This window comes from Cavia porcellus, unplaced genomic scaffold, assembly GCF_034190915.1.
Source record: "Cavia porcellus strain 051 isolate PalLab524CR breed Dunkin Hartley unplaced genomic scaffold, mCavPor4.1 scaffold_2, whole genome shotgun sequence".
Classification (NCBI taxonomy): domain Eukaryota; kingdom Metazoa; phylum Chordata; class Mammalia; order Rodentia; family Caviidae; genus Cavia; species Cavia porcellus.
This window is the reverse complement of record NW_026947485.1, coordinates 117408156-117421208: the sequence shown is the minus strand read 5'-3', so window position 1 is coordinate 117421208 and position 13053 is coordinate 117408156. Positions and strand designations below refer to the sequence as shown.

The window sequence follows — 13053 nt, the reverse complement described above, 5'->3', positions numbered from 1 at the left end:
TGGAAATATAAGTATTCAGCTTTGTTCCAGAACTAGAACTTATCACATCTGATGGCCGATACCTGACCTGATTCTTATGGGGAAAATCATGTCTTTCACTTATTTACTTAGTCACTACCACAAAAGCCTGTGGTTTCTCCTTCTCCTCCAGTTTTCCCTGCCACCCACTCTGGCAGTACATTATTTCCTTCAAAGATAATTTACATTAATCTGCTATAAGAAGAATGTCTTACCACTCTGCTTCTTATACACTTTGTAGATGAAAATGCTTCTCCCATACAAACTCCCAACACACTTTGGATTTAAATATAATCTTTTTCTTTTCTGTGATGATTAGCAGATGACTTATAAATACAGCTTCTAACTTAGACCCTTCTGTTTTACTCTTAGCCGATGTGTGTTACTTCTTTGCACTTTCTTTTCTGCCTTTAAAGGGACTGGCTCAATAATTGTGCTTCTAGTTCAGTTGTGTAACACAGTCAATTGAACCGGGATGGATTCTAGTATATTTGCATCATGTTCAGTCCCAGACCGTTTGTGCTCACACTGTCAGAGGTCAGGATAGTAACATTTCCACATCTAAAGATTTGCTATATCAGCTTGGTTATCTTCTGTTGAAATTCATACAGTGCTACATGGCAGAAGTGGGATAGAAATGTAAAAAATGCTCAGATTTCATAGAGTGAAGTAAATATGCAGAATAACCATTCTGTGAAGTCCAATATAATTATGTATATAAATATGAAAATTAATTAAAAAGAATTTGACATATAGTCTTAATATATTTAACTTTTTGTAATACAACTCATAAAATTAAAAACTTAAGTAGCAGAATAATATTTCAAAATAAGTGATACCTGCTTACATGTAGTAAATTCCTTAGAGTCTATATAACACTGTATCTTGTTTTATGTCATTTTCTTAATTTTTTTTAAATATTGAAAACAGGGAGCTCTTCAGTTTTTAGTCTGCACTGCAGGATATTTTGGAGGTTGGAGACTTTCTAAGCTTTGTGGTTGGCCTCTTTCAGGGACTAAACTTGGCACATTGAGTGGCAAGTTAGTCCCTCTTTCAGGGACTAAACTTGGCTCCTTGAATAAAGCATCACTGATTTAACTTCCCTTCTTGGAGAAATCTCATCATTGCCAGCATCACCACTGCTGTCATCTCTGGCTTGCCAAATCCTGCTAGCTCATTCATGGTTCACATGTTTGATTAGGTTGTCTTGGGGTTGTATAAACGTAGACAAACATGTTTTACCAGTTTTATGTATGCATGATCTGAATGCATAGAGCCAGCTGTTTCATCATGCTTTTAAGCGTGGAAGACCAGAGCTAAGACATTGACATCTAACTGGCACTGATTAAACTGGACTAGAGCTAATGATTAGTCTCTTTCCTCTTTACTTGGGGTCAACTTGAGGACAGGAAGTCTCCCAAGCGCTTTCTCAGAGCACACACCACTTCTTTGTTCCTTAGACTGTAGATGAGAGGGTTCATCGTGGGAGTGAGAATGGCACCAAGCATGAAGAGGACCTGGTCCAGCATGGGTCTGTGGTAGGACGTAGGCCTCATGTAGACCAGCATGGCTGGACCAAAGTAGAGGCTCACCACTGTGAGGTGGGAGGAGCAGGTAGCCAGGGCTTTGCTCCTACCCTGAGAGGAATGTACTCGGTGCACAGTGAGGAAGATGAGAGCATAGGAGGTCAAGATGAGGGACAGCGGAATGAGAAGTACCACAGTGCCCGTCACCAGCACAGCCTTCTCATAGGCAGAGATGTCTTCACAGACGAGCTTTAGGATAGCCATAACCTCACAGAGGAAGTGGGAAATTTCTCTGGAGCCACAGATGGGGAAGTGCATGGCGTAGGCTGTGTGTGCGAGGGAGGTAACGGCACCTCCAGCCCACGAGATAGCAATCATCTGCAGGCAGACTCTCTGGCTCATGATAAGGGCATATCTCAGAGGGTTGCAAATGGCCACGTACCGGTCATAGGCCATGAGAGTGATGAGGATACACTCAGCAATTCCTAAAGTCAGAAAAAAGAAGATCTGAGTCCCACAAGCCACCTGCGAGATGTTTCTCTTCCCTGAGAAGAAGTCAGCTGCCATCTTGGGTACAGTGCTAGAGATTAGTGTCAGGTCCATGAGCGCCAGCTGGCTGAGCAGGAAATACATGGGTGTGTGGAGGTGAGAGTCCACCCAAATGAGAAAAATAAGCATGGAGTTTGCAGTGAGAGCCACACTGTAGATCAGCAGGAGAGCAGACACGAGGAAGTTGATATGTTTCATACCAGGGAAGAGACCCAAGAGGATGAAATCCAGGTCTGAAGACTCATTCCCTTTATTCATGCCTCTGCCTTATTAGCTGGAATTCCTCAATCCTGAAAAGAAGCAAGAGTTGGAGAACCATGAAAATGTGTGGGATTCTTTTCCTTTCTCATCCTCCAGCAACATCAGCAAACTGTGTAGTTTTGTAAATGATAGCACTTTAGCTATTTTCATGGCGAAAAGAACTAAACCTGAATCAATGATTCTATTTACAAGGAGAGGTGTTCAAATTCAGCCCTCACCCATCCTCTTTGCTTCTACAATGAACTGCCACCAGCCAGGTCAGTTAATGCCCATTCTATGTCCAGTTCTGATAGGTAGAGTCAGAAGCACCAGTAACCTTCTGCCCCCCTCACTGCACAGAGGTTCTTTCTTCCCTTTTGCCTCCTCACTCATCAGATCGAACCTTGCAAAGCGCCCAGGATTCGCCCCACCCTCACACATTTACACATTCCCCCAGTGTTCTGAATCTGGACTGGATAAAGTTGAATGAAATGGAGTTTCTGATGTTGAAAAGATAACCATTGTGCAGATGGTGTTTGGTGAAAGGCTCACGTGAAAATAACTATGGAAATATTATAAAATAGCCTACATAACACACTGCAATTTGGTGACTCAAAATATTCATTTTTAAAAGAGCTAGAGCAATTACATGATGACAAAAGTCTAACCTCACCCAGTTTTTATCTTTCCTAAACCGAGCCACACCAAATGTGGGACATAGCAGTACAACACTGTAGGCATTTGAGAAGTGACCATGACTAAGAGACTAGAGGATAAGGTTCATGGCTTCTGCACAATCACATCACCACTCTATGTGAAGTAAAAGGACGCAGATTCATGTCCTGCCAATTTTCCAGTTGCACCCTCCATTCAGCTCATCATTAAAAATATGCATAATGACGTTTTCAGGCAATAGGGCCTTCAATTTCTCCTTGCCGTAGCTGTTAGGCCAGTGACAGCTCCTCAGCAGATAATTCCCCAAGTCTCAATGGCTGCAGACACTAGAAGTATATTTCTCATCAGTCTACAGTGGTTCAGGCCTGCAGCGGGCTCCAGTCGGAGTGACACTGCAGGGGCCCGTTCCCTGCCGTCCTGTGGATTTCCATCTTCAGCATGGGCACATCAACCAGCTCGGTAGGCAGGCGGCATGGAAGAGATGTCAGTATCATTGGGCCAGAGCTGAGAGTGCTTCAGGGGGCCTTGCCTTGTGCTTGGATCCAGCCAGGGGAGGAGAGAGCGCACCTCCCTGTGGGAGGCTGCTAAGGGTGCTCAGGAGGAGGGGGAAATGCTTCTGCAAGCAGCTGCCGGTCTCTGTTGTGGCTGCTAAGTCAGTCCTGTCTGTTACACCTAGAAGCAGTTCATGGTAGGACACCGTTTTGCATTGTTTTACCTCTGTGCCTGACCATAGCGGCAGTGCCATCAGGACTCACTGGATGGAGGGGAACAGGCCACTTTTCGTTCAGGAGCGCGGTTCTTCCCTTCCCTTTTGGGAAACTGATTCTGGGCACTTTCCAAATCAGATCCATCTTGGTTTGGAGCAATAGTTTTCTTTTTAAATGTTAGTAATCTAATTGAAATCTCTCAAATTTACTTGATTTGCTAATATATCATAAGTATTTAAAAATTAAAAAATAACCCATTTTTATGGATGCAGTTTTTATTCTCTAGGAGCTCTATCATGTTGAATACCACCATGTAGTGTACTGATGCATGACAGCTGCCCCCTGTGAACTCCTCTCCAGTGTGTAGGAAGTGAGGAAAAGGCAAAAGGAACAGCATAAGCAAAGTGAAATCCTTATACGCATGGAAAGCACTGAGTATTCCCCCTCCCCCCATCTAATTCCCCCCATCTCTTAATACTCCTGGCTGAGGAGGATTCCCGGAAAGGATGAAGAGAGTCTTAGGGAAAATACTCCTGAGTTATCAATATCGAGGCACTTTTTACAAGATTCCTGCCATCTGTGCCTATAAGCAAGTTTGCCTGTCTAACAATTTGTTTACCTAAAGCACAGTTTACTGTGAGATTTCCAACAAGTTAAGAGACAGATGAGGTGTTGGGCATAATGCAACCCTAATGATATCTACCAGCCAAACAATAGTTTTCTAGTACTGCATAATAGCATTCTAAGACTCAGTGGCTTAAAGCAACACATAAATACTATACAATTTCTTCTATCAGGGATCTGAGCACACCTCAACCTGCTGTCTTTGCATAAAAATTTTTAACCAGACTGGAGTTGACATCCTGGCTGATGTTAAACTTATTTCAATGCTCAGCCGGGTGGGGATCTGCTTCCAGGCTTGAGTGTTGTTGGCAAAGATCAGTCTCTTTCTTGTGGACTCTCAGATTGAGAGGCTCAATTTTCATTGGTTGTTGGGGGGGAGGCTTTCGTTCAGTTTATTGCTTTCCATGGGGTCAGCTTACTGCATGAAAGCTGGTTTTCTTGGAGAAAGAGAGAGAGAGGGAGAGGAGAAGGAAAGAAGAGGGAGGGAGGGAGGGAGGAAGGCAGAGAGAGAAAGAGAGAAAGGAGAACACAGTGTTTTGAAACCTAATAAACAGAAGTAACAAGTGACAGTAATCCAACCTGTGTTTAGACAGTGGATTGTAAAGGCTGTGGATATAGACAAAAGATTCCTTGGACCATCTTGGAGGCTGCTTATCACAAACATTCTCTGAATTCATTACATTTTTGTAGTACTTTTCGATTTTAAGTTCAGACCATGCCTTTAAAAAATCGGTTTGTTCGTATCCTGTTATTTTTATATTGCTATTATTTTAGTGATAAAGTTTAGCTAATGACTACTCAATAGATTCTCAGCCAAGATAATAGTGAAGGAACCATACACATGCCTCTAATATTATTGTGATTTTCTTATTTACTTTCTGGGTTTTGCTATAAGTCATCACTTGAGGAATTTCCAAGTTATTCATACTGATTCACCCATGCAGTAGGTCAGTTTACTGGGAGGTCTAGTGACTTGATAGCCACCCTCATCTCGCTGGAATGTTGAGCAAATAAATCATTTCAATGTGGGTGCTAGGAAGCAGGATTAGAAAGTCGGCAGTGTTGACTGCGTGTTGTGATAGATTCTGCTACTTGGTTTAACCTGTTATTGAACACACTGGGCTTGGTCTTTTCCTACTGTATAGCCTTTCTCATTTGGGTTTGGAATCTTGTACGGTATCACAGGTGTAGACTTAGAGGGTTTTTCCAAGGCTTGCAGCCCCAGTGAAATAGTGAACAAGTTTATCACCATGATACCCACCATGGTACCCACTGTACTCACTCCTGAAGTCTTCTGACAACTTTGCACATTGGTGAGTTCTTTGGATGATGATGTGACAGCGGAGTGTCTTGAGGTCTGTCCCACTGCCAGCAGAGTCTTGTGGGTGACTTCCTTTCTTTTAGGCTCGATGAGCCCGTCGCCCTGTTGTTCAGATGTCCTTTGCTGGACCAGAGCCCTGTGATTAGCAGATTGTCTCCACGGGGAGGTCCCGGGCTCGGGGAGAAGGGATGCCAGGAGATGAAGGAGTGGGCTTCTGAGAGTGGCGCCTCTGGGCTCAGGACTCCCTGGGGGCAGGGAGTGAGGGTTCTAGCGCCCTCCACTCATGCAGCAGAGTAGCAGCTCTTCCTTCACCCCGGCTTCGCGCTCTGCTCTCCCGCAGCCCCATGGGCACTGACTTCAGGCGCATGTGCCACCGAGTCACAGATACACCTTCAAAACAGCATCTCACTCGATGCTTCCTCTCATTTAAAATTTTACTCCTCTGTTTGGCGTTCTTGTTCTGCTTTTCCTTTCTTGCTAGCATTGACTCTGTCCATCTGCGCTTTCTAATTTTATGGACGACTCCCCTTCCCCCAGTTTCTTATACACTATATCTTTTTCCACCTTGCCTTTAACAGGAAATAAATCCCAGTTTTCCTGATACTTGCCACTACGAGAGGAAACTATGCTCAGAAAATGTCAGTGGTATACAAAGAAAGGGGCCTCCTTATTTCCTGATGAGCAACTAATTGTGATACATGGCACATTCTCTCATTTCCAGAGTTCTATTTGGATAAGATCCATAATTCTAGGAGGGTTTATTAATTTTCAAGGTAAAAATGTAGAATTTTATCACATTTGGTCATCTTTCATTTAAATAATTACTTCAATAAATCGAGCAAATGTGGTTTGCTCCAAGAAAAGCAGTTTGAAGGCAGTCATATCTGCAAGCAGCTCACGAGATAAAAAGGCAGCTCATGGACCCTCATCTGAAAGCTTTGGTAAAATCTTTTGCATTTTAGTAAAACAAACAGGCTTCTGACCCCATTGAGATGCAACTACTAATGTATGTGTTGACCTCTATCAAGGTAAAGTTTATATTATAAAGGAGAACAGTTCCCCATTTTCTTTTGTCTTACTGTGGTTTTCTAGTTTATTTTATAAGTACAGAGTTTAAACAACCAATGTATATTTCTATACTTGTCCATTTTCTTTGGGGTAGTCCATCCCAGTAGATATAAGTGAAAATTTTGTGTTGCCTTCTGTACAAGAAAATTCAGAAATTGTTACCTAGGTGGGGTGATGGTTTTATGCTCAGAATCTTCTCACTGGCTCTAGATTTCAATCCACTTGGTGGAAGCTCTGTTTTTCCCTGCGCATAGCTGCTTTTTGCCTTCAACAAGAAGAGCTCTCACCTGACATTTCTATGGTGTCCTTTCTCTAGAGCCAGATAGAAGTGGACCCAGAGCTCCCTTGAGTCTCTGTGGATCCCTTGGTTATCCTGGATGCTGCTCAGTGTTGAATCGGTTGCCCAGGGGAACCAAGGTGGTTTAGTTGTGATTCTTGTGGCACTGTTTTGAGAGTGAAACAGAAAACTGTATTTTTCTGAAATTTAGAGTTTACAAAAATTCTTTAACGTACTGTACAACACATAATCCTCTACAGCACAGAGTCAGAAGGAGAATAGGTGTTATCATCTCAGCATTACGGGGACTTAGAGTGATATTTGAGGTTCACACAGCTACTCAGATTCTAGGATTAATGGGTCTTCACTGTAATACATCTTTCACCTAAACATTCACTATATATATATATATCACATCGTTTATACACAGTGCAATATTCGTCATCCATAAAGAAAGGTGGAATAATCTGATGTTCAGGAAAATGGGTGGATGCAGAATCCCTTATTCCAAGTCAAATTAACCAGATAACAAAATTAAATATCTCAGGTTTTCTCTTAGGTGGGAAACTTTAGAAACATGTAGATGAATACATAATAAAACAAAGCATACAGGAAACCAGATTATAGAGCTCTGGAGGCACAGAAGGGGACAGTGGGAGGGAGGAGGATGGAAGGGGGGTGAAGATGGGATTGAAATTGAGAAGATATGTTACGTGTGCACCAACTTCCTCAAATAGGTCCCATGATCATGTAGTATTAATATTCACTAATATAAAAAGATTTCATAAAATACAAAAGAGACACAAAGTTAAATGTTGCATGTTTTATTATAGGGAAAACCTACTAATTAAATAATTAAATGAATAAATAAATGAATAAAGCAGATATATCAGGAAAGGCAAAAGTAGACTTTGACAGATGGAAGGATTTATCTGGGAAAGGTAAGAAAAGGAAAAGAGAGCGATGGGATTTAACAAGATCAAGATATGTTACATGCAGGGCTGGGGATTTAGCTCAGTGGCTTAAGTACCTGCCTGGCAAGCGCCAGGTCATGAGTTCAATCTCTGGCACCACAAAAGAAAAAAAAAATTACATATATGAACTAAATCTCCAAAATGATATTTATGTATTACTAACATGTATTACTAACATGTATTAATAAAAAGTAGCTGTCAATGCTGCATAAACCAATTCAGTAACGTTGCAAGGTGAAAAAAATCAGTGCACAAAACTAGTAGCATTTTATACACTGGTGACAGATGTGCTGCTGAGGTTTATACCTGGGAGTCCACCCAAGCCTCATGTGCTCATAGGCAGGGCTTCTGGAAGTGGTTGGATCATGGGGGTGTGGTATCATCACTGGATTAGTCTACTGATGCGCTGATGAACTGGTCACCCTCTAAAGGCTGCACCCCTCAACCATGGGGACTCAGCCCTGGACTCGAGCTTCTCAGAGACACTTTGGATTCAGACTGCAATAGGATCTTAAAATCTGACCACTATGTTTTTACTAGAGAAGTTCCAACTTTGTGTTCTTACATTTTAAATAAATATTGAGGGGCCATGGACGTAGCTCACTGGGCACATTACCTGCCTGGCAAGTGTAGGGTCCTGAGTTTGAATCCTGGTACAAAAAAACTGAGATTTACTCTAAATTCTAAAGAAGTGTGTGTATGTTTTGTCTTACTCTTGCCTAGTCTGATTTTAACTTCCATCTGTTAGACTCTCAGCTAAAATAACTAAGATTCATTTTCATTACCTATAACATAAGGCCTCATTTATCATGCCTAGGAGGCCTAGAAAGGCTGAGTTGTCCACAGTGAGTGACAAGAGCCCAGCCTGACTCCAGATGCATGACCCCTTTAATGCTGCACTCATCCCTGGCCTGCAGTGGCTTGAAGGATTTGCACATATTGGCTTGAAGGGTTCACACACATCAGCTGATTTAACCCTAATGCTAGCAGGTTGGTGCTGTTGGTTTATTCCGATCACCAGGGGAAGATTGCATGGTCTTCTTAGAGGCACAAGATTGAGTATAAACTGACAAGAAACACAAAGAAGAGATACTTGTTGGGTCTAAGAAAGTGGAAGTGTTTTGCTTCATGAAGGATCTTGGCTTGGGGTGCTGGTGTGTGATTCTTTTAGCTGACCTTTCAACACTTCAAGGCAGAACAGATGACTTTATTTATTTTTCTTGATTTTTGTATTTTGAAGGTAGTGAAATACAACAAAACAAGACAGAACAAAGTCAGTTGAGACAGTACAGTGAAATTGGTACAGAACCTCACAGTAAGATACTGGGATAACAGTAATTGGTATCATAGTATATCTTGTTATCTTCACAATAGTTGTCTATTCAATCAGGTATAGTAAAATTAAGCCAGAAACAGAACATTATAAGACTTATCAAGACAGAGTATTGAATAGAGCAAAACAATTCATCAGAACAAAGCAAAACAGTGAAAACAATATTTGCCTTCAAAGAGAAGACAGAAGGAAATCCCTCATATTTGCTATATTGCATACTGTCATCCTCCCAAGGGATGCTCAGACCTCTGGCTCGGGTCAGCATAATCAACCCCAAAATACAAGCATTTAGTTGCTTTATGTGCCTTAGTTGCTCTCAACTCAGGCTGTCCTCCGAACCATCCAGTTGCTAATGGGGTGGGTGGGGTGATGGGACATTTGATTCTCGGCCTGCGTGCTGGTCAGCTCATGGAGACATCGACTTGTTCTCTTCCCGGCTCATCCACCACTCACTCACACTGCAGCCACTTACCAGGAAGGAGGACATGTTGTTTTCTTGCTCAGGCCCCTAAGTTCTCACATGGCTCCATCTCGGGAGATGCTGACTGGTTCTGTTCCTGGCTCACACGCTGCTTACTTGTGCCACCAGAACAGATGCCTTTAGTCATTCAGACTTCCACTTTGAGAGCCCACCCAAGAATGTGAATTTTCTTGCTCCCAGCAGACGATTAAATCTTTCTCTTCTGAAGCAAGCTTAGGTAGATGAGTGTATTTGTGTGTCAGGCATAGTGGAATAAAATGGTGATGTGTACTAATCAGAGGACTAGCATAAATTCAGGATTTTAAGTTCAAAGAAGTGGTCCTTTTGATGTGTTTTCAGGTCATGGACAGTCTGTTTTACCCTTTAGTCTTAGTGACACAAAAGAGCAGGGAAGTATGTGCCTTGTAACATATTTGTAGATCTTATGAGAGCTTGTGAAGTCCTAAATCTCTAAAAAATAACTGGAAGAAATATGCCAACATAAAATTGGAATCACCCAGAGCTAGCCTGGTGATTTTTCATGTTTTGTGGGGGCATCTGCTGGTGACTGTATTCTTTAAAGCTGCGGTGACCTCCTTGTTTCTGAGGCTGTAAATGAGAGGATTGAGCATAGGGGTAAGGATGGCATTAAACATAAAGAGAGACTGGTTTAATGTAGGAGTCTTTGAGGATCCAGGCCTCATGTAAACCAAGATGGCGGGGCCAAAGTAGAGGGCAACCACACAAAGGTGCGAGGAGCACGTGGCCAGAGCCTTGCTCCTGCCCTCAACAGAGCATGTGCGGAGGACAGCAAAGAAGATGAGTGTGTAGGAGGCCAGAATGAGACTCAGGGGAATGAGAACCACCAGAAAGCTGGACACTACCACTGACCTCACATATGCAGAGATGTCCTCACATGTGAGCTTTAACAGAGCCATAACCTCACACAGGAAGTGTGGGATCACTCTGGGGCGGCAGATGGAGAAGTGCATGGCATACGCCGTATGAGCCAGGGAGGTGACTGCTCCTCCTGCCCAGGACACTATGACCATCTGTGTGCAGACAGAGGGGCTCATGATGCCTGAGTACCTCAGGGGGTTACACACTGCGATGTAGCGGTCATAGGACATGAAAGTCAGCAGGAGACACTCAGCAATTCCCAGAGTTAGACTAATAAAGATTTGGGTTCCACAGCCAACATGTGATATGGTTCTCCTGCCTGAGAAGAAGTTAGTGGCCATTTTGGGGACAGTAGTTGAGATCAAAGTGAAGTCCATGAAGGACAGCTGGCTGAGCAGGAAATACATGGGGGTGTGGAGGCGTGAATCCAGCCAGATGAGGAGGATAAGAACAGCGTTGCCCAGCACTGCCAGAAAGTAAACCAGAAGAATGAGGCAGATGAGTATAAGGAGGTGGTGGGACTCAGGCCAGAGTCCGAGGAGAGTGAAGTCTGTGGTGATTGTCTCATTGTTTCTCCGCATAGCTGAACACCACTGTCGAGAAAGGACAGGCAATCGTGTCACAGCATCTTTATATTAAATAGTTCTGTACAGCAAAGGATGCAGTCCACAGAGTGAAGAGATCACCTAAAAAATGGGAAGAGATTTTCCAAGTGCTATCATGACAGAGGAGTAATATCTAACATATATAAAGACTTAAAATTAGCCACATTCCTGAAGGAATTAGAGGCATCATTACTATAGTGATTAGCACAGTCATGCTAGCACTCAGCACATCTTGCTGTAGAGCTGAGCACCGTTCACAACAGCTGAGCTCTGCCAGCCACCCTGATACCCATCTGCAGACAGGTGTGAGGAACTTGTAAGTGTTAATGAGGAAAAGAGGAGTGAAATGATGTTGTTGGCAGGAAAATGATGGATCTTGATGTTAATGATGTTACATGAAGTAAGTCAGACAGAGAAAGTAAAACATTGTCTTACATGAGAGATTAAAATACAAGTAAGAAAGTGAGTAAAATAAAGAAGAGATGACATGAGAGAAGAAAATGAGAAAGCAGGCTTTTTGGAGCTAGAGAAGGGGATCAGAGAGGGGTGAGGTGGTGGCACCAAAATGCCTGAAAGTGGTCACACTGTGTTATGTGCATGGACCAATTAACCTAGATAAGCATCACTGTATACACTGCAAACACACGGAAGGAGAGGTAAGTCAGTCATTTATGCAGCCAGAAGAAGAATATTATAACTTCAAATGACATGGGACTGTGCAACTAGTCTACCCTCACTCTCAGGTCACCTTGGATTATCATACACCAACTTCTTTTCTTGTTGTGGTGTCTTCAGTATTATGAGTCACTTCTCAACACTAAGATTTTCACTTATTTTCTCTTATGGATTGCTTAGAATACTTATCTATGTTATAAGTTGTAAACTTGGTCATAGCTAGTAGTGAACAGAAGTATATTCCAATGTTTTTGCAACAAACAGGCAATTGATTTGATGAAAATTTACTATAAGCATTTCTTTTTTATTCTTTTATTTTTGTGGTACCAGGGATCAAACTCAGGACTGCACTCTTCACGCCAGGCACTTACGCTGCTGAGCTAAGTCCCCGGCCCACTATAAGCATTTCTTAAATAATCAACTTACCATTTTGAGTTCCTTTGTAGGTGCTAACTCAGCAGAAGAGGTATAGTCATTTTGGATTTTGAAAAGTCCTTGTTTTTCATTAAACTTGTGAGGTGTCATGGAAAAGAAAGATTCTCTTCAAGACAAAAAGTAGAAAACTGGATAACCTGAAAGGAGAACAGCATTTTCAGAATTCCTTGTGGTTTGTGCTTATTTTTCCATTGCACAAAGAGAAGGTCTCAATTTTTCCATTCTCCTTGTGCTATGGGAGGTGGAAATGTGTAATAGAAGTAATTTGAGATCTCAGCTGATGACACAGAGTGGAATGTACAAGACTGTCATAGAGGAAATTGCTAGGGTGCATTTGTAAAAGATGATTCACTTTAAACATATAAATCTCATTTGAATGCTGGGCATGGTGGTGCATGCCTGTAATTCCAGCACTTGGGAGGCCAAGGCAGGAGGATCACTGCAAGTTGGAGGCCACCCTAGGCTACATAGTGAGTTCAAGGCCATTTGAAGTACATAATGACACCCTGTCTCAAAGCCAAACCAAACCAAACCAAACCAAATGAAACTGAACCATTACCAACAAAAATGATCTATTCTGTTAAGAAATCTTTGGTTGTGATTATGAAGTCTAGAAGCTTAGTATCAAAGATTCTAGCTCTGTTTAGCAAGTGACCACAAGGGCTG

At 42.3% G+C, this 13053-nt stretch overlaps 2 protein-coding genes across 2 annotated transcripts in view; both read right to left on the bottom strand.

Moving 5' to 3' along the window:
• Positions 1 to 2351, bottom strand: part of LOC100736080 (olfactory receptor 2T11-like) — a 31287-nt gene extending 28936 nt beyond the window's left edge. The window contains exons 1-2 of the mRNA XM_003479493.2: positions 1611 to 2351; positions 63 to 67 (exon numbers count right to left, since the gene is read on the bottom strand). Of these exons, the coding sequence (XP_003479541.2) occupies positions 63 to 67; positions 1611 to 2351 (746 nt within the window). The remainder of the gene's footprint in view (positions 1 to 62; positions 68 to 1610) is intronic.
• A 7960-nt stretch (positions 2352 to 10311) lies between these two features.
• Positions 10312 to 11330, bottom strand: LOC134473206 (olfactory receptor 2AJ1-like). The gene has a single exon (XM_063236778.1). The coding sequence runs from the start codon at positions 11251 to 11253 to the stop codon at positions 10312 to 10314; it is 942 nt and encodes a 313-aa protein (XP_063092848.1). The 5' UTR covers positions 11254 to 11330.
• Positions 11331 to 13053: the final 1723 nt, after the last annotated feature.

Bases quoted from the DNA above. Each gene is read 5' to 3' on its own strand.
- LOC134473206 (XM_063236778.1), bottom strand. From the start codon at position 11,253: ATGCGGAGAAACAATGAGACAATCACCACAGACTTCACTCTCCTCGGA.